At 39.7% G+C, this 27850-nt stretch overlaps 1 protein-coding gene across 7 annotated transcripts in view; it reads left to right on the forward strand.

The window, feature by feature from the left end:
• Positions 1-18713: 18713 nt before the first annotated feature.
• The window catches only part of CCDC152 (coiled-coil domain containing 152), a 34768-nt gene continuing 25631 nt past the window's right edge, over positions 18714-27850 (forward strand). For 2 of the 7 annotated variants that reach the window (XM_081517580.1, XM_081517584.1), the window contains exons 1-3: positions 18714-19274; positions 22247-22335; positions 24021-24126. In XM_081517580.1, coding sequence (XP_081373706.1) covers positions 22249-22335; positions 24021-24126 — 193 coding nt within the window. In that variant the 5' untranslated portion in view covers positions 18714-19274; positions 22247-22248. Of the gene's footprint in view, positions 19275-22241; positions 22336-24020; positions 24127-27850 lie in introns of all 7 variants that reach the window. The other 5 variants (XM_081517578.1, XM_081517582.1, XM_081517579.1 and 2 more) reach the window with 3 other exon arrangements.

Genomic DNA, 27850 nt, shown 5'->3' on the forward strand with positions numbered 1-27850 from the left:
TGTGAGATTACAGAGCCCTCAAAGCCTCTGTAAAGAAAATCTCATTGCTACCATAATGAGTACGTGATTATAGCAGAATTCAAACATTTTACCCCAAATTGAGGAAGTCAGTCATTCTGACGGAGTTCTCTACAGAATGTAATGGTATTATCCATAGTGTAATGCCTTACATTATCATAGATTTTTATTGAAACTCTTTGGAAGCCATCTGTCTCAGCTATATTCTAGGTTTTTTTTTATTAATAGTTACTTTAGATCCCTGGGTTGGGAAGATCCTCTGGAAAAAGGAAAGGCTACCCACTCCAGTATTCTGCCTTGGAGAATCCCATGAAATGTATAGTCCATGGAGTCACAAAGAATCAGACACGACTGAGTGACTTTCACTTTCACTAGCTTTACTGAAATCTATTCTCTAATAAACTTTTAATTTTGCTTGATAATTTCAAAAGTCATAATGGACTAGATCTCTAAAGATGTGGCTGAAAATGGAAGTCTAAAGGGTAAGTATCTTATTACTATCTTACTATGTAGAGTAGAGGCCCCGCAAAACTCACCCCTGGGAGGAATTTTAATGGCAATTTGCTGGTACTCCCTAGATCAAATAATAGCTTCAGCATTTATGTTAATCTAAGTTACAAAATATCTAAGCCCAAAATGTCCACTCTGACTCCCAGATACCTGTTCCATCAAATTCCCTCATCAAAATTCAATTTCTACAAAAGGGGACACTCCTACACTGTTGTTGAAAATGTGAATTGGTACAGTCACTATAGAAAACAGTATGAAGTTTCCTCAAAAAGTTAAAATAGGAATACCAGATGATCCAGCAATTCCACCCCTGGGTATATATCTGAAGAAGATGAAAACACTAATTCAAAAGGATACATACACCCCAATGTTCATAGCAGATTTACTACAATCAAGACATGGAAGCAACCTCCGTGTCCATCAATAGATGAATAAAGATGTGGTATATATACACAACAGAGTATTATTCAGCCAGAAGAGAGAAAGACGTTTCGCCTTTTGCAACATGGCTAGACCTGGAGGTTGTTATGCTTAACAAGTCAGAGAAAGACAAATATTCCGTGTTATCACTAGTGTGTGAACTCAAAATGAACGTATATCATGAAACAGACACACAGATCTAGCGAACAAACTAGTGGTTGCCAGTAGGGAGAGGGAAGTGGGGAGAGGCAAGATAGGGGTAGGAGATTAAGAGGTACAAACTACTATGTGTAAAATAAGCTATAAGGATAAACTATATAGCGCAGGGAATATAGCCAATATTTTATAATAACTTTAAATGGAGTATAACATAAGAATTTGAGTCACAGTTGTATAATATTATAAATCAATTCTACTTCAAGTAAAAAATGAAAAAACGAATAAGAATTCAACTTCTACATATCCCTTGTCTTTAAGAGTTCAGAGTTTTATTGTCCAATTTCCCAGCTTCAACTTTTTCCATAAATTGTGGCCTTAGAAGTATCTTTCTATAACGTAGGTATAATCATGCCAATCCTTTGGCAGCCACATGTCTTAACCGAAGTAATCCTTATGTTTTTTAGTCTGATATTCAAAACTCATCACAAGCTTATCCAGGGCTCTAGCCTGTTGCAGAGTTTCGGGTTAGGCATTTCTAATTCTTATCTTAATCTAGAACAAAACCTTAATCAAAGCTGACTTAACTACGGCTGGGAGATTGATGACCCATGTGGATTTCATTTGCAATGAACTGACTTAGTGGTCTTAGCCCTGCCTTGTGTGCTGACCCTCCCTGACTCCATCAAATCTAACCAACAGAAAGGGTCGGGGAGGAGGCTTGGGTCTAAATGAAGAAACTTTGGAATAACTCAATTCACCTGTATCCTAAAGTATTGTTTACACTGGACTATGGCTGTAAAACTGATTCTAACAAAGCCCAAAAGGGAACCCAGAAGATGCCTGCAGTCCTCCCAGGAGGTTGTGCAATGCTTCAGGAATGTCACCAGGGGGCGGTGCACCTCCCTCCACCTCTGCATCTCCAGCATTCCCAGCAAGCAGCTATAGACCCTAAATGTCGAAGACAAAACACAGGAAAGCTAGAAAAAGGTAAAATGCAGTGAGCAAAAATTCAGGAGTGGAAGGCAGGCCAGCTTCATCAGCGTGTGGCCTGTGTACAAGCACAAGGCTCCACATACAGAAGGGTCTGTCCTTGGTTCAATACTCCGTTCAGTCTTGAAGTTTAGTTTTTAATGCAAGGGGCCTCATAATTTGTGTAGCCAGTTCTGGTCAGAGGGTTTGGAGGAGGGCACTTCCAGCCATATCTAACGTTCCCTAAGGAAGGCTTTGATTTTTTTTTTTTTTAAACACAACCCATGTCCAGTCAGAAAATCTTCTGGGCTTCCCTTGTGGCTTGGTGATAAAGAATCTGCCTGCCAGTGAAGGAGACGTGGGTTTGATCCCTGATCCATGAAGATCCCACGTGCCTCAGAGCATCCAAGTCCCTGTACTCTAGAGCTCACGTGCCACAACTACTGAAGCCCACATACCCTAGAGCCTGTGCCCTGCAACAAGAGAAGCCACTGTGATGAGAAACCCATGCAACACAACTAGAACATAGCCCCCACTTGTCACAACTAGAGAAAAGCCCGCACAACAATGAAGACCCAGCACAGCCAAAAAATCAATAATAAAGTCTTTCAGTCACATCTAAAACTAGCTATAAGGTATTGCTGGGCTGTACCCCACAGGCCTGCAAGCCTTGTTTCCCAGTCTCAAGGCCAAAGAAAGAGCCTGGAAACAGCTACAGAGACAATCAACAGTTCATTGGATAGAGAATCTTACCAGTCCAAGGCAGAATGTTCTGGAGTGACAACCCACTATCTATGGCAGAGAGCAGGCAGAACGTGACAGCAACCTTCACTACCTCTGGAGAAGGAGGCTACAATTTATAGGTGACATTGACATCAGGTGGGCTCATCAATTACCAGGGAAACCAGCGACTGGGGCAGGGGCAAGCACGAGGGCTTCCCTGGTGGCTCAAATGGTAAACAAATCTGCCTGTAATGCAGGAGACCTGGTTTGATCCCTGGGTTGGCAAGATCCCCTGTAGAAGGGAATGGAAACCCACTCCAGTATTCTTGCACGACTTTCACTATGTAGTCTAGCTACTGATTAAGCCCTGTAATTAAGAGGATTGGAGTGTCATGTGAGGGATGTATAGAGAGAGCAAGAGGACAGTCATCTTAAGTGGCCCGACTATTCACTGCACCCCTATATACACTGTACAACCCTTACAATCTTGGTCTGCCCCTCTTCCATGATATCCCTGGGGTCAGCTATACACAAGTGCGCTGACACCAAATACCACAAATGCAATACAAACAGCAGCAGCTATAGGGTATCAAGAGTTAAGATACTTAGTATGCTAAAAACAGTGATTCACCAAGAGGTGGACAAATTCTGGAGCCAGACTCCTGGCATGCAGGATAGGAAGGAGGTAGGCGTTTTCAATTGTCCTCACGTAGTGGCATTAGCCTGGTCAACTTTCCATAGCATCTCTCTGCTGACCCTGCAATCAGACTCCCTTCACAGTGAGACCACCTTTGTCACCCAGTCCTCAACAGATTTCCTCTGCTCAGACTAGGCATGAAATGTGAGATGTTTGACAGGCACAATACACGGGAGAAATGACCATTAAGCAAGGTCCAGGCAGTCACAGCATTCTGAGACAATACCACCCCTGCCTGTGGTTTGTCCTGGCTGGCAGTGCCACACTACCTGTTCAGCCTCAGCTGCCACAGTTGGAGCTGAGGACTGGAGACCACACACATCAATAGACCCCAAGGTTAATGTGATGGTACCTCTCCTGTAAGGGCCCAGATTACTTGAGTAGTTTTAGGTGTGACCAGGTAGAAGACAGGGGAAATCTAAGTCCCTTTTTGACCCTATTCCCCAAAAGGCAGCAAACCCAAACTACCAGGGATTTACCTGCCAGTCTCAGGCCCATTTTATGGTGTGTTCCCCTGGTGGGGTGGAGGCGGAGGGGTTAGATCCTGTGGCAAGGGTGGAAGTGAGTTATTGTCTTGAGTGAAGGACCTAGTTGCCTCTGGGTTCACAGTGCAGACGCTGGATATTCAGTTATAGTCTCGGTTAGGGCTCAAGTCTCATAGGGCTCAGTTAGCTTCCTGGTCCTGAGCAAGTTTTCATCTTAACTGTCATTTAAGTAGTCTACCTACACTTTCCATGGGTCTGGCAGCAGTGGGATTGTAGGGCAGGTGGAAAGGCCAGTGTGTGTCATTTCTATTAGCCCAAACTTAAAGTTCATGGCTGGTAAAGCAGGCCTCTTGGTCTCTATTCAAGTCGACGGGAGTCCCATGTATCACGCACAGCTGTTATGGACTCCCAAATAGTGGTTTTACTGTGTTGTTCAATCAGTCAGGTAGGCCTTTCGTAATGCCTTCCACCTGTTGTCACACCCTAGCCCACATGTAGTGGTTGCTCCAACACACAGTGTCATTACTCTGTCCCTTTTTATAGATGGGACCAGAAGACCAAAGGTACTCATTTTGTCATTGCCACAGGCCCCAACCAAACTCTTCTGGTTAACTGGCCACATCTAATTCACAAGCCTGTCCCTGGGTTAATATCCCTAAAACCTGTGTCTGTAATTCTGTAGTGTAAGTGCTTATCTCACCCAACCACATAACACCCAAGTATTTGCTAGATAATCCAGGTTCCTGCATTTTGTCAGTATTCAGCAGCCACCCCTGTGCAGTCAGATGAGCACAAATGCAGGGCTGCTACTTTTAAAAGTAGAAAAGAGACCCTGAGGTTAACAGGATATCATCAAGATAACGGTAAACATCAGCTGCCTCCGCTCTGAAGAAGGGAGCTGCTCTTCACCTCTATCCTGCGAGACCGGGACCTCTGTCGCCTCCTCCCAACCTTCTTCCTCTCCTTCATTGCCCTCAGTAGGGTCGCACATCTTGGGGTCCCAATTCAGACGGGCCCTGACCTTCTGGACTCTCTTGTGGGCATCCATTCCTTAGTGCACAGCCACGCCAGGGTCCCCCCAGCACCTTTCCGTTCCCCGTTCTTATTTCCCAACATCTTGGCTCTCACAGGAGTCTGTTCGGCCTCCTGGCTCACTCATCAGTTGTTGGGCTGCACCCCACAGAGCCGTAAGCCTTATAGTTGCCAGCCTCAAGACCAAAGAAAGAGCCCAGAAATAGCAACAAAAACATCAGCTGTTTCCTGGGAAGGGACTCTTACCTGTCTGAAGCGAAAGGTCGTGGAGCTGCACCCCACTGTGGCTGACCGTGGCGGACTAACAACTGCAGGAACCTTCAGGACACAGAGCAGAGGAGGATGCATCACTTATGGGGCCAATGACGTCAGCATGGCTCATCAGTTACCAGGGAAACCTGCAGCTGGGGGGAGGGGGGCAAGCACAGTAGGCAGTCACTGATTATGCCCTGTAATTAAGAGAACTGGATAGTCATGTTATTAATTCAAGTTCACATGCTCAACGCACAGTGAGCCCAAACAAACTGAAACTTCAGAGTTTGGAGCAAAGTTTACGTCAGGGCCCTTTGAGGAGACGGGTGAAATGCCCTGAGCTCCCTGAAGAGTTTTGGCATAACACTTTTAAAGGCCAGGTGAGGAGTGGGGAGGGTTGCAGGGCCTATGGTCAGCTTCTGCACAACTCTCTGACTGGCTGATGGTGCGGTAGCAGAGGGTGTCACAGGGGTTAACAGTATCAGTCCTTAGGCTGCAGGAGGCCTGGGGCTATGTGCTCATGGTCATCAAGTAGCTAACCTCTTCTGTTTGTTGGAGAGGGGGAGTTGTTACAAAAACAACCCAGGAAATGTGCATCAAATACTATTATCTAGGTACTTCAGAGAGGAACCAAAGCAGAGGCTATAGGGGAAGGCCTGTCGTTCCCTCTGCCCTCCTCAAGGCCCCATGGGGTCCTGCTTGGTTACAGTGTGAGTGAAGCAGAGCCTGGTCAATCAGGAGGATGCACAGGGAGCAAGACAACAGCCATCTTAAATGGCCTGACCCTATAGCTCTTTCACCAGTGTTCATTTTATACAAATTGCTAACCCTGGGCAGCTGGTTTTCCACGATTTTCTGTGATTCCTTTAGTAAGCAAAAGGATCCAGATGGAAGTTATCTCCTTTTGATTCCCACGTGCTTATCTTCCCATTCTTTTTGGGGGGGGTGGGGCAATATTATTTTCCAATATTCCCCAACAGTGATGGTGGAAAAAGCTTCATTGTTGGGAGCTGGTTTTGCATGTTTTGGCCTAAAGATTCAGATGGAGAGGTTGGTGCCTTCGGCCCAGCAGTTTAGAGGTGTTTAACCCTTCAGCTGAGTCTGTGAGCCCTCTGTAACTTAGGTTTCTATAGTATTTCTAGTTCCTAAAACTGAAATGAGTCCTTCTGGTTCTCAGAGATATTTTATTTTCCACTGTTACCTTGTTTGTCCCAAGACACGGCTTTGAGAGAGTTCAACAAGTTTTAGCAAATAAATAATGAAGCTCCTGATGGGGACCTGGTTGCAAGGTGCAGTCACACAGAGCAGTGGACAAAAGGGTCAAGTCACAGGTTGCCACTTCTTCCTCTTTGACCTGGATTCTCCCTTTAAAATCCTAACATAAGCTCTGTAGAGATTACAATATCAGCTTAAATGGAACTGTAAATCACCTTTCTGCAGCAATATCAGTTAAGAAGTGGACACCAAGTGGTCTTAGCTGAGGAGATGACTAAAATTGAGAATCATGCAATGACATAGGAAACTAATGGATAAATCATTTCATAGGAGTTATAATGATATTAAAATACTATATATCTCTTTAAATCATTTCAAACTGTATGCACAGTTGCTTTACAATCAAATTGTTATTAATGCTTCTTGGTAAAGATGGGAGATAATAAACAGATGACAGAATCTCACCACATTACAAATTAGTAAAATGAACCAAAAAAAAAGATGAAAGCATTCACAAAGTTCAATGACAACAAGAAACAGACAAGAGAAGAGTCATGACCTTATGTCATATATTTAGAAGATGACAATCAGGAGAAGAAATGGAGGATGGTAAGAGCTCTTCTACCCACCATCCCCTCCTGCAAGCCTCACTGTTGAATCAGAAGTCCTGAAACTTCTGCTTATACCTTCTAACGATGGAGAGAAGTAGGCTTTAAATATTGTTACTTTCTTGTGATTAGGGAAGGGTGGAGGAGGGGTTAAAGCTACCAGGTGAGATGGAGGAAGGGAAAAACCTGGACTGACTTTCTTGTAGAACACAGGCTCCCAGAACTCCAGATTGAGTTTAAGAATCTCTCATGAAGATATCACCCATGGACCAGAAATGAGCTCTTATTAAAGAGGTAAACTCTATTTGTGAAGATTTAACACAATCTCAGAGGAGACAGCCTAATCAGTTTTTCCAGGAAAAGCTGCAAACAGCTTTATCTGAGTTGTTCTCATATTCAAGACACAAGAAAGTGGCTAGACCTCACTTCCCAGTCTTCACACAGAATTTAGAGGCAGGCTAGATTAATGAAGTAACTTAAGGCACGATATGAAATTTACATTTGAATTTACAATAATAGATATAATAGACATTACATTTCCTCAAACTCCAAAGATCCAAAAGCCTCCCTCTTAACCTGTTCATGAAATTCAAAGAGTGGTAAGTGCCCTAAAACCCAGGAAAATGAGAACCGACTTCCTTCTCCATGGTGAATGCCATGAGGTCCTCTGATGGGAGATTCACAGTTCACTAAGAGAGATAAGTGAAAAGTAAAATATAAGAATACAAAAGTGGGTCAGGGAGAGGGAGCATTAAGAAGAGAATGGGCAGAGAAGGAGGGAAGGGAGTGAACTCTCCAAGGAGTTCCACCGAAAGTAGGGCGGGATCTGCCTGGACCACCAGAGCTCAGCCAAGTTAAGGAGCACCACCTAGGGCAGAGCTTAAGTGCCAATCAGGAGACATAACAAGATGAAGAAAACAACCCAGAATCCCCTTCCAGACAGTCATGTGCAGTTGGAAGAAATGTTCTGATAACTTGTGTTAAGAGATAAACTGAGGCATATTACAAAGTTTAAAGGTCTAGTCGCGCAAAAATAGATTCCAATCAGACAGCACCAAACCAGAGTAATTAAGAATACTCCACCCATAGGAGCCAGGAGAAAGACTTACATAGACAAAAGTGTGGAAGCAAAGAAAATCAATTATCTGACTGCCTAAAACTTAAAGCCTAGTCAGCTGTTTGTGATTCGTTGTCCTTAGCGTTTTGATTTTGTACCCTTAAGGTATTTACAGCCTTAAATTTCGGTTTGCTTACATAAGCCCCCACTACATTAGAGCCACATCAGTCTAATAGCCTCCTTGTTTAATTATTTAAATGCTCGTTTCTAGTGGGGATTGAGAAATCCTAAAAGATGGTCCCAAAGGAGAGGAGGTCAGGTTAATAGAAGGACTGAGTATTTGGGGCCAAGCAGGGAGTGCTCAGGACATGCAGGAAAGACAGTGTACTTTTAAGCTAAGTGGCTTTTCACTTTCTCAGGTTAAAAATGAAATTCAAAAGCTTCAGCTGAAATTGCAAATATGGCCTGAGCTTTATCAAGAACCTGTAATGCAACTTTGCAGAAAATTAGTAGAGGAGGGTGTTTACCACTTATAATACGAATAAAGAAAATAATAACTTCCCAAACTGTGAAAACATCAGCTGAACCCGGGAGATGGCTGAAGACCTGGGAAAAGAGTGAGAAAGAATGCCTTCCTTCTATCAAGGGCAGACTATCTCCAGTGAGACAAACCTCAAGAAAGATGATTGGCAGCTCTGTCAACTGAGAGAAAGCTCAAAGAGAAAAGTGGGGTAGAGTAGGGAGAGGTCATAATAGACAAAATCGCTGAAAACAGGGTTTAAATTCCAGCTTTTTCCAAGTGGCCCTTTGCCCCTACTCTTTCACATACAGTCTTGGGCAGAGACCTGCGAGGATCAGGAGAACTTCTAGATGATCAAGTCCTCAGAGAAAAGGAATAACACTGTGAGGACCCAGGAATCCAATGGACAAGCATGTCTGATTCAGCTTTCCCAGCAGCTGACCTCTGAACATCCACAGCCACAACAGGGCATCTAGCTGTGTTTTCTGTCTCTAAAAGTAATTCACTTCTTTTTAGTTTAATTGCAGTTATTTAACTGATGCTAGTTTTGCTCTTATTGAAGTTTGATAGAATTTTATTTTTCCCCCAAAATGTTTTGTAATTAATGCTTATGAACATATTTCCAACTACATTTGAACACTCTAGAATCTAAAAGCATACTTATGGTATTTTGATTTTGAATAATCACCTATTACTTCAAGCAAAATTGAAAATTTACGTGATCAGATGGACCCATTTTAAATAATAAAAACCATCTTATAGGTTATGAGGATGTTATTTAAAATATGTAAAAGTCATTTAATTTACCTCAATAAATTTCATATTTTGAAAGCAACAACCACCAGGATACTGGAGCTAAACTTATTAGTTTAGCTCCAAACTTACAGATTAATTTAGAGGAGTCGACATTTTGCAACCATTTGCTTTTTATTTTGCAATTTCTTTTTGATCTTTGTTATTTTGTTCAGAATATTCCACGTTTTTCAAATGTTTCTAAATATTATGCAGTCAGTATGAAAATTTTTTTCTCCTTAAAAACTTAACCCAGTTTAGCTCCCCTGGTGGTCCAGTGGTTAAGAATCCGCCTTTCAATGCAAGGGACACCGTTGGATCTCTGGCCTAGGAAGACCCTACATGCTGCAGAGCAACTAAGCCTGTGTGCCACAACTACTGAGCCAGCTCTCTAGAGCCCCCAAGCTGCAACTACTGAAGCCTGTGTGCCTAGAGCCTGTGCTCTACAAGAGAAGCCACCACGCTGACAAGCTCAGGTAACACAGTGAAGAGGAGCCCCCACTTGCCAAAACTAGAGAAAGCCCACGTGTAGCAACAAAGATCACCACAGCCAATAAATAAATCTAAAAGAAAAAAATTAATCCAGTTTGTTTTATATAACATGTTAAATTAAAGTGTTCCAGATTTCATTTTTAATTCAAATGTTCAGTATTCGGAAAGCATCTTTCTGTAGAAATGGTCAGATTCTATGATTAAGCATACCTATAGATGCTTAACAGTTAAACCTCAGTGTAACTGAAATGCTATACATTCGAGGTGCAATTGTAGATTCTGTGCACTAAGAAAATTAATTCTGTGATTAAGAAACAATTTTTAAAGTACCCTTCTTTTCGTGTTTGAGAAGAACATTTAACTAGCACAATGTAAGGGGGCAGAGGGAGGCTTGTGTGAGAAGGATGAAGAGAGGGCTTCAAAAAACTTGCAAGGGATTTGGAGGTATTCACATTGGCTCCCAACTTTACATTTTCTCTTATGTGGGTCACATTGCATTTATTAGCCAAAACTAATTTAATTTTGGTAACATATGAATTAATCTAAGAAAGAAAGAGAGATTTAAGGTTGTTGTCGTTGTATTGATCACTCGTGTCCAACTCTTTGCAACCCCATGAACTGCAGCATGCCACACTTGCCTGTCCTTCACCATCTCCCAGAGCTTACTCAAACGCATGTCCCTTGAGTTGGTGATGCCATCCAACCATCTCATCCTCTGTCATCCACTTCTCCTCCTGCCTCCTCTCTTTCCTAGCATCAGGGTCATTTCAAGTGAGTCGGCTCTTCGCCTCAGGTGGCCAAAATATTGGAGATTCAGTTTCAGCATCAGTCCCTCCAATGAATATTCAGGGTTGATTTTGTTTACAATTGATTGGTTTGATCTTGCAATTCAAGGGACCCTCAAGAGTCTTCTCCAACACCACAGTTCAAAAGCATCAGTTCTTCACTGTTCAGCCTTCTCTATGGTCTAATTCTCACATCCTGGAAAAACATGACTACTGGAAAAACCATAGCTTTAACTACATGGATCTTTGCCAGAAAAGTTATGTCTATGGTTTTTAATATGCTTCTAGATTTGTCATAGCTGTTCTTCCAAGGAGCAAGTGTCTTTTAATTTCATGGTTGCAGTCACCATCCACAGTGATTTTGCAGCCCAAGAAAATAAAGTCTTTCACTGTTTCCAATGTTTCCTCTTCTATATGCTATGAAGTGAAGGGACCAGATGCCATGATCTTCATTTTTTGAATGTTGAGTTTTAATTCACCTTTTTCACTCTCCTCTTTCACCTTCATCAAGAGGCTCTTTAGTTTCTCTTCCCTTTCTGCCATTAGGGTGGTGTCATCTGCATATCTGAGGTTATTGATATTTCTCCCAGCAATCTTGATTCCAGTTTGTGCTTTGTATAGCCCAGCAGGTCCCATGATGTACTCTGCATATAAGTTAAATAAGCAGGGTGACAATATACAGCCTTGACATACTCCTTTCCCAACTTGGAACCAGGCCGTTGTTCCATGTCTGGTTCTAACTGTTACTTCTTGACCTGCATACAGGTTTCTCAGAAGGCAGGTAAGGTGGTCTGGTATTCCCATCTCTTTCAGAATTGTCCAGAGTTTGTTGTGATCCACACAGTCAAAGGCTTTAACATAGCCAATAAAGCAGAAGTAGATGTTTTTCTGGAATTCCTTTGCTTTTTCTATGATCCAACGGATGTTGGCAATTTGATCTCTGGTTCCTCTGCCTCTTTTCTAAATCCAGCTTGTGCATCTGGAAGTTCTCAGTTCACGTACTGTTGAAGCCTAGCTTGGAGAATTTTGAGCATGACCTTGCCAGCATGTGAAATGAATCCAATTGTGCAGTAGTTTGAACATTCTTTGCCATTGCCCTTCTTTTGGGTTGGAATGAAAACTGACCTTTTCCAGTCCTGTGGCCACTGGTGAGTTTCCCAAATTTGCTGGCATATTGAGTGCAGCACTTTCACAGCATCATCTTTTAGGATTTGAAATAGCTCAGCTGGAATTCCATCACCTCCATTAGCTTTGTTTGGAGTGATGTTTCTTAAGGCCCACTTGACTTCACACTCCAGGATGTCTGGCTCTAGGTGAGTGATCACACCATCATGGTTATCTGGGTCATGAAGATCTTTTTTACATAGTTCTTCTGTGTATTCTTGCCAACTCTTCTTAGTATCTTCTGCTTCTGTTAGGTCCATACCATTTCTGTCTTTTATTGTGCCCATCTCTGCATGAAATGTCCACTTGGTATCTCTAATTTTCTTGAAAACATCTCTAGTCTTTCCCATTCTATTATTTTCCTCTATCTGCATTCTTCACCTTGGAAAGCTTTCTTATATCTCCTTGTTGTTCTTTGGAACTCTGCATTCAGATGGGTATATTTTTCCTTTTCTCCTTTGTCTTTCACTTCTGTTCTTTTCTCAGCTATTTGTAAGGCCTCCTCAGGCAACTCTTTCACCTTTTTGCATTTCTTTTTCTTGGGGATGAATTGGATCACTGTCTCCTGTACAATGTTAGGAACCTTCATCTATAATTCTTCAGGCACTCTGTCTATCAGATCTAGTCCCTTGAATCTATTTGTCACTTCCAGTGTATAATCGTAAGGGATTTGATTTAGGTCATACCTCAAAGGTCTAGTGGTTTTCCATACTTTCTTCAATTTAAGTCTGAATTTTGCAGTAAGGAGTTCATGATCTGAGCCACAATCAGCTCCCTGTCTTGCTTTTCCTAACTATATAGAGCTTCTCCAACTTCAGCTGCAAAGAATGTAATCAATCTGATTTTGGCATTCACCATCTGGTGATGTCCATGTGTAGAGTCTTGTCTTGTGTTGTTGGAAGAGGGTGGCAGGCACCCTGGAGTAACAGGCAAGTTTAGCCTTGGAGTACAAAATGAAAAAGGATAAAGGCTAACAGAGTTTTGCCAACAGAATGCACTGATCATAGCAAACACCCACCCTCTTCTTAAGGTTGAAGTGAAGTAGTGAAGTATTAGTCTCTCGGTCATGTACAACTCTTTGCAACCCCATGGACTGTAGCCTGCCAGGCTCCTCTGTCCATGGGATTCTCCAGGCAAGAATACTGGAGTGGGTTGCCAGTCCCTTCTCCAGGGGATCTTTCCAACCCAGGGATCAAACCCAGGTCTCCTGCCTTGCCAGAAGATTCTTTATGGTCTGAGCCACCAGGGAAGCCCCTCTTCTTAAGTTTACTGGGCACAAATTGAGTATAGTAGAAAGGAGTTATTAAAGAGATTGTAAGAAGGTCATTATCTGAGGACTTACTGAACAAAGACAAATAAAATGGTGAAGAAAAAGGTGGACTTTAATTAAAGGTCTAGACTCATAGAGTAATATTGATTTCTTTTCTGACCTGACTCAGTTTCTTTTCAAGAAGAATGTTCTATCTCTAATGTTTATAGTTACCCTGCTATGGTATAAGTATAGGTATAGTTACCTATATTGCCTATTTAGATATCTAGCTTCAGTGTGTTAGTTTTTTGCTTATTTGTTTTGTTTTTTTACTCATCAATCCTTTCTGGAGATCCCATGGCAAGGCTGCTAATGACTCCCTTGGTGGAAGGCAAGAGCGTGGAGGACATCACATTTAGCTCTGTTTTAGGAATTGCCTGCCTCTTCATTTTCTCCATTTCTTTTTAATGTTGTTGATTATTTATAACTTCCTAGGAGAATACAAACACCCCGTAAGGGATTTGATTTAATCATCTCTTATGGATGATTAAAACTAGGAGTTGTCTCAAAAAACATTGCTATCTAACTACTGTTAGAACTAATGACCAAATTTCAATTTTTCTAACACAAAAATCATTTGTCAGAGGTCCTCCAAATTTTATTGGGTTTATACTTAACCATTACAAACAACAGGCCATTTTTTCCCCTTTACTGAAGTACGCATTCTGTAACAATTTTATTTTGACAAGTGTACCTAAAGATAATCTTTTTTTTTTTTTTTTTTTGGAAAATAACAACAATTATTACCTTCCCTGTATTCATCCTGTTCAAAATTCCTGTCATCAAGAGGTAAAATCTGTTCCTTCACTACTTCAACCTGGGTGGCCCTGTAATGCACTTTGGCCAATATAATGGTGTGGAAGTCACTGAGGCCAGTGTTGAGGCTCACCCTCTAGACAGCTTTGCATACTGCTGCTTCTGTCCTGAAAACCTGACACTCCCTAAGAACAAGCCTGACTAAGCCTGCCTGAGGATGAAAGACCAAGTGACAGAGTGAAAAGTCATCCCAACTCCTACCTCAAGATGCAAGAGCCCAATCAAGACCAACAAAGCCACTTACAGCACTTCCTTGACCCACAGCTGACCCAAAGTTCATAAGCAAACCCAGGCAAGACCAGAAAAACTGCTCACTGAGCTCAGCCTAAATTTCTGAGCAGAAATAGCATCAGGTAAATAAATGTTTGTTTCAAACCACTAAGCTTTAGAGTAGTTTATTACACCACAATAGCTTATTGATTCAGAAACTAACATTGTTCATTGATTCACCAAGTCATTCAACAAATACCTGTGGCCTACTCTAAGCCTGCCCTGATAAGATATAATATTTCATTTTATCCCTTCCATGATCTTCAGAAGTTTGTTCTCATTTGAAAATTATGAAACTAAGGGGGAGAGAGAGAAACTGAGTTGCCTAGAATCACACAGCTCATAGGTGCAAAGCCAGGGTTGAAGCTGTGCTGTGCTGTGCTTAGTTGCTCAGTTGTGTCCAACTCATTGCAATCCCATGGATACCTAACAGTCTATTTATTCCCTTGACCCACAACCAAGTTATCACTAAGAAGGTATATTATGAAAAAGTTGATGGTCTCAGGAGCAAAGGAATATTCTAGACTTAAGCCATTAAACTCATGACATATTATCTTTTTAAAACTTTTTATTTTGTACTGGGGTATAGCCAATTAACAAACAATGTTGTGATAATCTCAGGTGAACAGCAAAGGGACTCAGCCATACATATTCATGTATCCATTCTCCCCCACACTCCCCTCCTATCCAGGCTGTCACGTAACATTAAGCATAGTTCCCTGTGCTATACAGTAGGTCCTTACTGGTTATCCATTTTAAATATCCATGCTATGACATTAAAGCCATCATGGATCACTTGTTTATGTACCTGTGCAGACTTAAAACTGTACTTTGAGAAAAAAAATCTGACTTTTACTGAAAGTACCCCCATAGTCACCTCCAACCAACTATGGAAGACCAAGCTACCAAGAGTTGGCTAGATTCCTTAATTTTCACAAAAATAAGTCACCTTTATCATATGCTCATGTCTAAACTATATTGGTTTCTTCTGAATAAATAGAATATTTGTACTTTCTGTCCTCAACCAAAAATGCAAATTCTGCCCAGTTAGCAATGTGATTCTACTTTTAACAGAAGCCTGTTGAAAGATGGAATATTTACATATATAAGGATGATTGTTTCAAGAAAAGTAGTTCAAATATTCCGTGGTTTAGGATTTATCCTGAAATCATGCCCAAATCCTTCTCTCTACATGGAAAAGGAGAGAGGTCCAACCAACATACTTCCATGGGGTGATAGACCCTGTACACACCCTGTACAGAGTGCCTTTTACACAATTGTTGCAAATAATGCTGAAAACCAGGGAGTCACAGAACTGGGACCTGAAGTTGCAGTTGAAGACAGGACAAGATGGTTCAGTAGCAGGTAGTGAAATATGGGAATCAGATAAATACAGAGATAACAGCATGGAGAAGTGTGCCAAGAGTCCAGGGGGGCAAATAAAAGCAACCCCAGCATCTATCTGTTGCCCCCAGCTAACATTCTGATGTATCCCTCAGGGCTTACTTCCATCTTATCTGCTCTGAGACATTCTCCATGACAGTGCACTATATTTAATGCAACTCCTGTTCACTTTTTAAATCAAAATCATGGATTTGTGTTTCTTACCTTGCACTTACTATAATTTTTATTTATCATTTATTTACTTGTTGATTATCTATTTTCCTCTCTACATTGTAAGTTCCCTGGGGTCAGGAAGCTTGTCTGTTCTGTATTCCTAGTGTCCTCGTAGATCCCCGAACATGGTTGGTGCTCAACATGTTGTCTTTTTTTTTAACAAATAGATGAGTTAGTGCTGATGATCTTAAAAAGGCCATCTCATGAGACTATAAACTCCAAAGCAGAAGGAGAATGTCCTATTTGTCTTGTTCTCCCTAGCACCTAGACCCTTTGAAGCTGATACCTTGCAAGAACTTAAATATTTTAAAATGGATTAATAAATGAAGTTGTCTGTTACAAGAAAAACATCAATGCATCATTCATCTTAAGATCCTTACATACATAAATTGGTAACTTCCGATTTTCTTCAGTTGCATTTATTTTCCAAATCGAGGTATTTTTTAATAGATTCTAACATTAGTTTCTTTCTACTCCCTTTGTTACCATGTTATAATAATGTAAGTTATTTCTCTTATGGTTTTCCAGGCAGTTTCTGGGCAAATGTTCAATGAGTCCTTTCTGTTTCTCAGTCAGATGGTATTGATGAATACAGCCATGAAAGGCATTTCCTTTTTAAAGATGAAATCATGGGCAGTTCATATAGTTTCTCATCCACAGATATATTTTGAACTCACCAGGATTTTTTCCCAAAAACCGCCCCCCCCCCAAAAAAAAACGCTAACATATACAAACTGGAAGAGAAGCTTGTGACTCATTTCAAACTAGAAAAATCAAGCCAGGTTTTCATGATTTGTTTCTGGCATGTTGGTTCATCTATTTATCCTGACTATGCTGGACAATACAGAAATACATACATATAATATTATACACACACAAACACAGTTTCTTTCTCCATGGAGCAGACAGTGCAGCAGGAGAGATAAGATACCAATCCAAACAGCCCTAACAAATACCAAAGAAGGTCAGTATGATCCAAAGTAATGGAAAAAAAGTAATAAAAGCATAGAACAAGGAAAAGTAGGTCATTGATGATTGATAAAATCAGTAAATGCCTCATGGAAAAGATAACATTTTAGGAGGGTCTTAAAGTGGGCTCATCTCAATAAATAATAAAAGTAACACAGAACATTATCTGCATACTTATTATTTTGGTTTCCTTCATGGCTCAGTGGTAAAGAATCTGCATGCAATACAGGAGACCTGGGTTTGATCCCTGGGTTGGAAAGATCCCCTGAAAAAGGAAATGGCAACCCACTCCAGTATTCTTGCCTGGAGAATCTCATGAACTGAGGAGCCTGGTGCAAAGAGTCAAACACAATTGAGTGACAAAACAACAACAATTATTTTGAATCAGCATTTCAAAGGCCATTTTCAACATCCCTGTGTGTTGTTACTAATGTCAAGGAAAGCCTCATGAGTAGTCAGAAGTTTCATCTCTTAAAAGATCTCTAAAAATTAAACTATGTGTGTGTTTGCGTATGTGAATTTTGTGAAATCAATACAGTAAAGAACATGAGAAAATAACATTTTCAAAACATTTTGATGAGCTATGTTTTATCATAAGATAAATTTAAAATCTTAAAATTTTATCTGTTATTTAGTCCACTTTCCTGATTTTAAAGTGAGGAAAAAAAAGACTTGGAAATTCCAGTCTTTCCAAGATTACTAACTGGTCAGCAGCATGAGGAGGTTTCCCCCCACCCACATATTTCCCACTTTGATCTAGTTCTGTGCTATAATACCTTTCAGATAATAATGTATGACTTATCCTATTACAGTTTACATTTTTCTGCTTGCCAATTTTGTTCATTGAAAAATAAAATTAATAAAAATAAATCTTCCCTCTCCCACTCAAAAAAAAAAGTAGACAGGGAAAAGATGGCAATGGATACACTTTCAAATGGTTATCAAATTTTTTTTTAATTATAATAATACTTTTAACACTTAACCTTTGGCACAAAGTACAGTAAGCACTTTTAAAGTGCATCATTTCATTTAAACATTACAACAGCCCTATAAAGTAGGCATTAGCCTGTAGTGTTAGTCATTCAGTCTTGTCCAACTCTGCAACCCCGTGGACTGTCTCCTGCCAGGCTCCTCTGTCCATGGAATTCTCCAGACAAGAATACTGGAGCAGGTAACCATTCCCTTCTCCAGAGGCTCTTTCCAAGTCAGGGATGGAACCCAAGTCTCCTGCATTGCAGGCAGTTTCTTTATGAGCTGAGCCACCAGGAAAGCCCATAAAGTAGGCATTAACTAATGTCTATTTTTACAAACAAAGAGACTGAAGCAGGTATAATTTAGAATCTGCTCACTGATCATCCCGTTGATAAATAGAAGAGTTGGGGCTTGGACCCACTAGAACCCATGCCATTAAACACTGAGCTACTAAGACAAAACTCTGTAGAAGGGAGATCATATCCATTAACTGACTCCAGACTGCACAGATTGTATCATACACATGATTTCACCTCCATCACCTAGCGCAGTGTCTGGTACTTTATAAGCCTACTTTATGTTATTAGAATAAACATGGATTACTATTTATTCAGTAGTGCTGACTCATTAATCAAAACTTAATCCAATGTGATTTATTCTTTGCTCAGAAAATAATTATTGATCTGATAGTCACTACATGTTGAATCGTATTCTAGTATCTACATGAAAATAACTAAGAAGCCCAAGGAGGTAAGGCTGGAGTTGGGGCCCTAAGGGCAGGCTCAGTGGGGACTAGGAGAAGGGCGGCCCCATTGTTGGGGACCACGCTTCCTGAGGAGGGGACAGCAGTTAGGGGCGGACCAGTACCGGAAGGAAGCTGTGTGTGGGGAGGCTGTGGAAACCGCTAGCGACAACAGGTAACGCTCCAGGCCTTTCCTCCGCGGATTCGAAATTTCCTTTTCTGTAGATATTCTTTACCTAGCACTTCCCTCACAGTCTCCTGGTTCGAGACATTAGTTTGACCCAGCCACCTCTTCCACCCCGGGGGATTTTTGTCGTGCTGTCGAGTTGAGCTCCTAGGGACACCAGAATGGGGGTAGAGGAAACCAGGAGCCCTAGGCCTCAGGACTGAGGGTGAATTCACGCAGTATGGCGAAGAGAGGGGTTGGGAGATAACACAAACCTATCCTGGGGTGGAGGGCCAGCCTGAGCAGGGTGGGGGCGAGAGCAAGGAAGGAAATGGGGCTGCTGCCCACTGTGGGGGATGGTTGAATTTGGGGTTGTAGAGGTCACGAGTCAGTCCCGGCTTCTCAGCAAGAATTTGCCAATCACTGAATCAGCAGCCTGTGACCTAGTTCACTGGGCAAGAAGACCATACCAACTGAAGAGATCTTGATCTTGTCCCTCCTGCATTGGAGGAGAGGTAATGAAGACATCTAGAAACAATCTGATGGCTTGGCCAGTGTGACAAAAGTGATAGCATGTGTTGATATCCAGTGTAGTATTAGTGATGATTTTATGAGGAAAAACACCTCAAGGGTCTCATTAGGAGGAAGGAGTTGGGAGAAATCAAGCTCAAATTAAACTTAGTTCAGGAGCCAGATTTTGAGACAAAGCTCTAGTAAAACCTTTTATTTATTTAAAATGTTAGGAACTACAGAGAAGACACACAGATGGCCAGTAGGCACGTGAAAAGATGTAGGTCAAAGCTATAATGAGGTACCACATCACACTGGTCAGAATGGCCATCATTTAAAAGTCTACAAGTAACAAATGCTGAAGAGGTTGTGGAGAAAAGGGAACCCTCTTACACTGTTTGTAGGAATGTAAATTCCTACAGTAACTATGGAAAACAGTATGGAGCTTCCTCAGAAAACTAAAAGTAGAGTTACTATATGATCTAGCAGTCCCACTCCTGGGCATATACCCAGACAAAACTGCAATTCAGATACATGCTATGAACCCCTATGTTCATAGCAACACTATTCACAATAGCCAAAAGATGGAAACAACTTAAATGTCTATCAACAGATGAATGGATAAAGAAGATGTGGTACATATACACAATGGAATACTTCTCAGCCATAAAAAAGAATGAACTAATGCCATTTGCAGCAACATGGATGCAACTAGAGAGTATAATACTAAGTGAAATAAGTCAGAAAGAGAAATAGAAATACCATACAATATCACTTGTATGTGGAGTCTAAAATATGGCATAAATGAACCTGTCTACAAAAGAGAAACAGACTTGTGTTTGCCAAGAGGGAGGAGGGTAGGGGAGAGGAGGAGCTTGGGATTAGCAGATGCAAACTGTTATATGTAGGAAAGGCAAAGAACAAGGTTCTACTGTATAGCACAGGAAACTATATTCAATATCCTGTGATAAACCATAATGGAAAAGAATATATGTACATAACTGAGTCACTTTGCTGTATAGCAGAGCATGACACAACACTGTAAATCACTGTACTTCAGTAAATTTTTTTTTAATTAAAAAATGTTAGAAATTAAGAAAAAAATGTTGTGAGGAAAGATTTTGCATCATTTCAGATTATCCTATAAATTAAACAAAAATAGTATATTGTGATGATTTCTAAATTTTACCCCAAAAGGAATTTTACTGCATTTATCATGGGATGCTATTACAGTTAGTCTTCTGTCTTAAGGATCAAGTTTTAACTATTTAAGAGTTTTACAACAATATGTGATACAGAGGATAATAATTCAGTAAACTGAAAATACACAGCTAAAATTCAAATTTAAAACCACTAATAGTTGATAATGCAGTATAATATAAAAAGAGGAAGGAAATGGGATTTCTTTATAAAGTAACAAATTGTCAAACAATGCCTATGTTTTGGGGTACCTCATTTTAAACAATATGTCATCAAAATTACTTTGAGTAATTACTTTAGGAATTTTACTTACCTTTTACTTTGGACTACTTATCACTGCCACTGTCACACACCAGACATTGGCACATGCCCTGTCCTCAATCTAGAATACCTAAATTTCACATTTTTATTTTCTCCTTCGTGTTTGCTAGAGAAAAGTCTAAAGACAAGTATCTCATACATTTAGATTGTTTTCATCCTGATTCTTCTAGCTATTCTCCCACCCTCAAATGTAAATACTTGCTGTTTTGCAAAAGTCAGTTTCTCCATCCTAACTAGATGAGCTTACCTCTGGAACTCTGCAGAATTTCTTATGATTGATTCCATAGAACTGAAACTGGAACTCTTATTCTTCACTTCAGCAGTTAGTTGGTTATACCCCAAAGTACTCTTACGTAAAATAAAATAATAGAAATGCTTAGTGCTTGCTTTGAACATATTAATTTCCTTATGTTCTTTATTTACCAAACAGGTTGCCAGCCAAACAAAATAAGAAAATTAATTGTATATGTCTACTCAGGCTGCTGCTATAACAAAATACTACAGGCTCAGTGGCTTAAACAACAGAAATTTATTTTCGTATAGTTCTGGAAGCTGAGAAGTCCAAAATTAAAGTGACATCAGTGTTGATACCTCGTGAAAACTCTCTCCTTGGGTTTCAGAGATCCACCATCTCACTGTGTGCTCACAGGGCCTATCTTCAGTGTGAACATGTGGAGAGAGAACAAAATCACTCTCTTCCTCTCCTTATAAGGCCACAGTCTTATCAGACTAGGGCCCCACCTTTATAATTTCATTCAACCTTAATTTTCTCCTAAATATTCTATATCCAAATATAGTCACAGTAGGGTTTAGAGCTTCAACATAAGAATTTTGAAGGAGACACAGTTCAATTACTAGCAACAAGCAGACTACCATGAAATACAGCAAAAAATTATTTGTGGCATGATAGTTAGGTATTTTAAACACTTTAAATTGAGAATACATACAAATTCAAGTATCAGTCAGTTGTGTCCAACTCTTTGCGACCCCATGGACTGTAGCCTGCCAGGCTTCTCTGTCCATGGAATTCTCCAGGCAAGAATACTGGAATGGGTAGCTATATTTAAAAGCCATGCATCAGGTTCAGTAATGCATCAGATTTTAAATGCAGTCATGCTGATGGCAAAGAGCTGAATGATGAATGGTGGCATAATTTTTGTGTAATAGGAACAAATAATTTCTACATATGCACGTATCATTGCACTAATTTTAGATTTGTTTAGAGAAAACTTGGCTGGAGTGGGTGTACAAAAGAGTAGAGAAGCCTTAATTCATTTGATCGTTGTTAATAATGGGGGTATAATAAAAATTCTCTTGAGTGCAATGGAGCTCAAGTATGTGCTCCATGAGTGGAATACAGGAACTTTAGTATTTGAACTGTTATCATTATTATAGTGCTTTGTATTTTATGTGTTTGTTTGTTTGCTTTAACACTATCTACTCTTCACTAGTTTAGATATGAATCAAAACAGCGAAGGATGTATGAGAAAGATTAGCAATGTGAATCTTGACAAACTTATAAATGACTTTTCACAGATAGAAAAGGTAGGTAAAGATATCAAACAATTGTAGAATATAAGGAAAAGTGTAACAGATTTTGTCAATGGAGGGAATTAGGAAGAAAAAAACAATATACAAAAAAGAAGCAAGGTAAAAATAATGGAAATGTATTTTTTAAGCCCCTTCTCTCTCATTTTTAAAATCTGTATTTATAATGTATGTGGTTGTAACTCATTAATACTAATATCAAAATGTTTTGGAGGCAAGGGAGCAAATAACTGATATACTTTTGCTAAAGTTACAGAGGAAATATATATGTATATACCCAGGATGTCCATAAACTCAAGAATGGTTTAGTAAGGATTGAAGTGGATTCAATCCTCAATCTCATACTGTTATGACTAATTTCCTTTTTAGTCTTTCCTGTTCCATCTGTTCCCTTTTCTCTTTTGCCTAAAAGCAGACCTGTTTGAAGTCCCCCTCCCCAACTCTACACAAATTATATGTCAGACCATATCCTCAAGTATATACTAGGCTTTTTGTCTCCTCTGCTTGGGAGAGGAGTAGAAATATCTGTTGAGAAATATAAGTGGATAAATCAGATTTGGGAAGTGGATTTGTGAAACAGGAATAGGAAGAAGAATAATCCCTACCTCTATTTTCTCTCTTGTTCTTATCATCCTTCTCTATTCCTTCTTTTCTTCTGTACAATGTAGTATTGCCATCACAAAAAAATTTTCATGATGATGGATATTTTGATATAATGAGCCTTTTTCAACAATGGGCTTGTATTTTTTTTAACCAAGTGATTCTGACCAAAGTAAGAGAGGAGAGAGAAGGAAATAACACTTTGGTGGGAGAGGAACTGGTACAAAGTATTTGGAGCTTAATTTGGAATTATCTCTCATATTCTTAGATATGTTAAATTAGAAATATTGTTCTTTTTTGATGTCATAATGGTATTGTAATTGTACTTTTGAATCATCTCTTAGGCATATAAATGATAATATTTATCAATGAAATAATATAGTGTCAGGGAGTTGCTTTGAGATAAATTCAGAAGCAATGAGAATAGAGAATGGGTAGAAGTATAGATTATACAGGATAGGTTATGAATTAATGATTTTTGAAGGTGTTTGAAGGGTACATGGCAGTTATTACATAATTCACAAAGATACATATTTGAGAATATTTATTCACTGTCTGTAATAGCAAAAAATGGGAACAGCACAAATTTTCCTCAATAGGGAACTATTTAAATAAATTATATTCATGAATGAAACTCAGTGCATCTGTTAAAAAGAATGAGGTAAGACTTTTACATGCTTATGTACCATTATCTCTGAGAAAGTAGTACTAAGTGGCAAATCCAAGGTGCAGAACAGAGTATAATGTGACCCTTTCCTATAGTTGTATAGTCATAAAATATTTTGGAAATATTTATAAGGAATGATTAGTTTTAAGACTGGAGGTTGAATAGTTGGAAAGAAGGGAGTTCAAATTAGGTCATATTTTTACTTTTTATAACTTTTCATAACTGTTCACCTATTTTAACTTTTTATTATGTTACTCTAAATTAAAGATAAACTAGGAAGTTGACTTATTTAAAAATGTGTGCCAGACTTAGACTTTCAGGTATTAAATGGTTTATACTTTCATATTCTTAGGTTAAAAAAAATCAAAATAGCAGCATCGATTTGGTGATAAAATGTATTCTGTCTCTTCTATAGAAAATGATAGAATCCAGTGGGAAGAACAATATTCTGGATATGCAGTTGGAAAAAACTAACTGTTTATTAAGAGTAATGCAAACAAAAGAGGTCGCAATGAAACAAGGTTAGTTCTTTGCTACCTATAGAAACAGTCATTCTAATGAGTGTGCTTTTTGTTATAACAGTAATTTTACATTTGTAAAATATTTTTAATTCACATAGAACTTTTCAGATTATCATTTCATTTTGTCCTTAATATAGCCCTGAAAGACTATATAGATAGGACTGGTATTATTATTCCACTTTGATAATGAAGAATTCAACATGAACAAAGGAGGGTAATCTGTCTGCTTCCAGTCAGCTAAGAAATGACAAATCCAAGCCTCAGTCCAGGCCTTCAAACACATGGAAAAAGTACGGTTGAATTCCTGCCTCACAATTACCCCAGAAGAAACTTCAGATGGGTCAAAAATTTTAGTGTTAGAAAGACGCTGTCCTAGTCCCGCTCACTTCTCATACATCCATGCCATGTGCTCTGCTCAGCTCCCAGCTGCCACTATCCCCGCTTGTGTCTACTCTGCCCCCTCTCTGTGCACCCCTTAGGCCGTCAGGGAGCATGGGAGCCTGGGCACCCAGCCTGGCATGGTGCTACTGGTTGAGACAGTGGCATTGCTCTGCAGCACAAAGGTCTGGGACTACACTCAGTTGAACAAGCTGCATGGCAACTTCACCCCAGGCCTGATAGTGCTGGTCTTCCCATGCAACTCGTTTCAGGCATCAGGAGAACGCTAGGTACAAAGAGAGCCTGAGTTCCTTCAAGTTCAGAGACTTTTCCAGAAGTGTATGGTGAGCGGCATGCAGATGCACCTGCTCTGCACCTTCCTGCGGAATGCCTTGCCCTGGCCCCCTGACAACCACTGTTTTCAACAGATTCCAAGCTCATCACTTGGTCTCTGTGTGCTCCAGTGATGTTGCCTGGAGCTTGGAGAAGTTCCTGGAAGGTGCATCTGTGCCCAGCATGGAAACACTGCTGTCCCAGAAGCCCAGCTATGCCTAGGGCTTCCCTCCTACTTCTGCTGCTTGCCAGTCACAGTGATACCCTCTGTGTGGGTTTCATCCATATTTCCTCTAAACCTGCATGGAGAAACCACCTGATGACCAGGGAAATCCCCCTAGATGAATGCTAGTCCTATCCATCTCATTCTCCCCTTTTGCAGACCAAAGCTCCTTATGAATAAAGTGCTGGGCATCAGGAAAAGAAAGAAAGAAGCCGTATACATACAGTTCGTTGTTATGTCAACTGAGAGGGCACATAATCCATAGCAACAAGCAAAACTAGCACCAAGTTTTTAATACTATCTTATTACAAAAGGAACCAGAACTTCTTGAAGAAATGGCTGATTCTAAGATGGAGGCAAGAAATGTATAAGTCTAAAGCATCTTGTAGTACCAGGAAATAAAGTGCTCAAAAAGGAAAAAACTGCATAATGATGGGGTATGTCAAAGATAGAGGACTCAAGTGAAAAAGTTCTCAATGACCAAAACTGGAACAATTTGAGCAACAAAATAAAGTAGTATTAGATTAAAACCCCAGGTATATCCATGAGTACATAGTCATAAAAATAAATGAATAAATAAATAAACGGGGTGAAGAGATAAATCTCTGCAGAATTCCGAATAGCTTATGTAAATGACTTGGCCTCAAGGAAATATAGTCATAACATGGCACTCATCAGGTGTGGGCTGTGTATAGTGATTTTCTTCACTATAGTGAAATATATACTGAATGGAAAAGGGGGAGATAAAGAGTAATTATATAGTGGGGAAATCTGATGTACACAACTTAAGGCACAAAATCAGGGTCAACTTGATGTCATGTTGATAGTAGGTACCCTTGCCATGACGTGATGAAAATGGCACTTTACTTCTATGTTCTTCCTCCCTATAAACTCATCTTATCATGAGATAAGCATCATATTCATATAGAGGGATATCTACAAAAGACCTGGCCCGTAGTCTGAAAAACTTAAGTGAATCAAAAACAAGAAGTCTCTGAGAAACAGTCACAGCAAAGAGGACCCGAAGAAGACTTGACAACTAAATGTAAAGTGGTATTGTAGATAGAATCAAAGAACAGAGAAAGGACATTAGGTAAAAATTAAGAAAATCAGAGTAAAGTATACACACGTGCTAAGTCGCTTCAGTCGTGTCTGACTCTGTGCAGCCCTATAGACTGTAGCCCACGAGGCTCCTCTGTCCATAGGATTCTCCAGGCAAGAATTCTGGAGTGGGTTACTATTTCCTTCTCCAGGAGATCTTCCTGACCATTGGCAGGCAGTTTCTTTACCACCAGTGCCACCTGGGAAGCCCGAGTAAAGTATAGATTTTAGTTAATAATAATGTATCGACATTGGTTAATTAATTGTAACAAACATACTGTACTAAAGTAAGATATTAATAATAGGGGAAACTTAGCTTAGGATATTTCACAACTCTCTGTAGCATCTTCCCAAGTTTTCTGTACATCTGTGCTCACTCGCTCAGTCGTGCCCGACTCTTTGCAACCCTATGGACTGTAGCCCACCAGGCTCCTCTGTCCATGGGATTTTCCAGGCAAGAATACTGGAGCAGGTTGCCATTTCATACTCCAAAGGATCTTCCCAACCCAGGGATCAAACCAGCATCTCTTATGACTCCTGCATTGGCAGACAGATTCTTTATCACTAGCACCACCTGGGAAGCCCGTCTATACACCTACAACCGTTCTGAAAAATAAAGTTAATTAAAGGTCAAAAAGTGAAGCCACAATAGAAGAGAATATAGAGAGTTTTGTTTTTATGTTTTTAAGACTGGAGAAAGCCTTTACAAGTGTGACATCTATCAGTGGATATCTGGTTAAATAAATTATGGTATATTTTGTAATGAACTACTATATAACTGATAAAAAGAATGAAGTATCTTTATATGATATAGCATAATCTCCCACATATAGTAAGTGAAAATATTAATGTACACAGCAGTGTATTATCATTTTTACAAAAATATATCTTAACGCACAAACACCCTCTCCCCTATATTTGTAGATCCCTGGAAAGATAAACAGTGTCCTAGTAACAGTGTTTGCTTTGAGGGGAGGGAAACTGGTTCGTTTTGGGGCAGAGATCGTCAAGATATTCACTTATCACTAAACTTGTGTTTCATGTGTGTGTATTTTTTGAAAAACATAATCAAATACTTCCTTAAAATTTAATTTTACTTATTCTAAATCTAATGACCTTTTTCTGAATAATACACAGTAGAAGTGAAAGAACAAGTGAGAATGATCTCTTAGAAACCAAAGTGTGTACTAATTCACTTGGGAAGGACAGACCATATATGTGATTGAATTTGTTCAACAGTAAATCATGATATCTTTATATTTTATTTTCTTCATTTGATCTCAGATAAACAATGCCTTTGCCAGCTCAAGATGGCAACAATATTGATATTGAAGTTCAAGTACTATAAAAAAAAGCCTTTTCATGCACATTTTATTTAATATTTCCAACTGATTTATGTTATAGATATTAATGCCCAAATTGCTTGTAATGGTAGAGCCTAAATTTGACCTTAAAACAATCACTGATTTACTAAATTATACAATATAAGTGATAGCTTAATGTTTTGAGCTCTAGTTTTTAAGAATTGGATAGGATAGTATTCTTCAAATTATACTGTAAAGGCCAACAGAAATAAGGCGTAGGAGAAGTTTTGCAAAGAGAATTAAAAGCTATTATTCTAAAATAATGAATGATATTCTATTTTATGGGGCTTCCCCGGTGGCTCACATTTGGTAAAGAATCCGCCTG

This window comes from Giraffa tippelskirchi, chromosome 8, assembly GCF_054371585.1.
Source record: "Giraffa tippelskirchi isolate mGirTip1 chromosome 8, T2T-mGirTip1v1.2.pri, whole genome shotgun sequence".
NCBI classification, from domain to species: domain Eukaryota; kingdom Metazoa; phylum Chordata; class Mammalia; order Artiodactyla; family Giraffidae; genus Giraffa; species Giraffa tippelskirchi.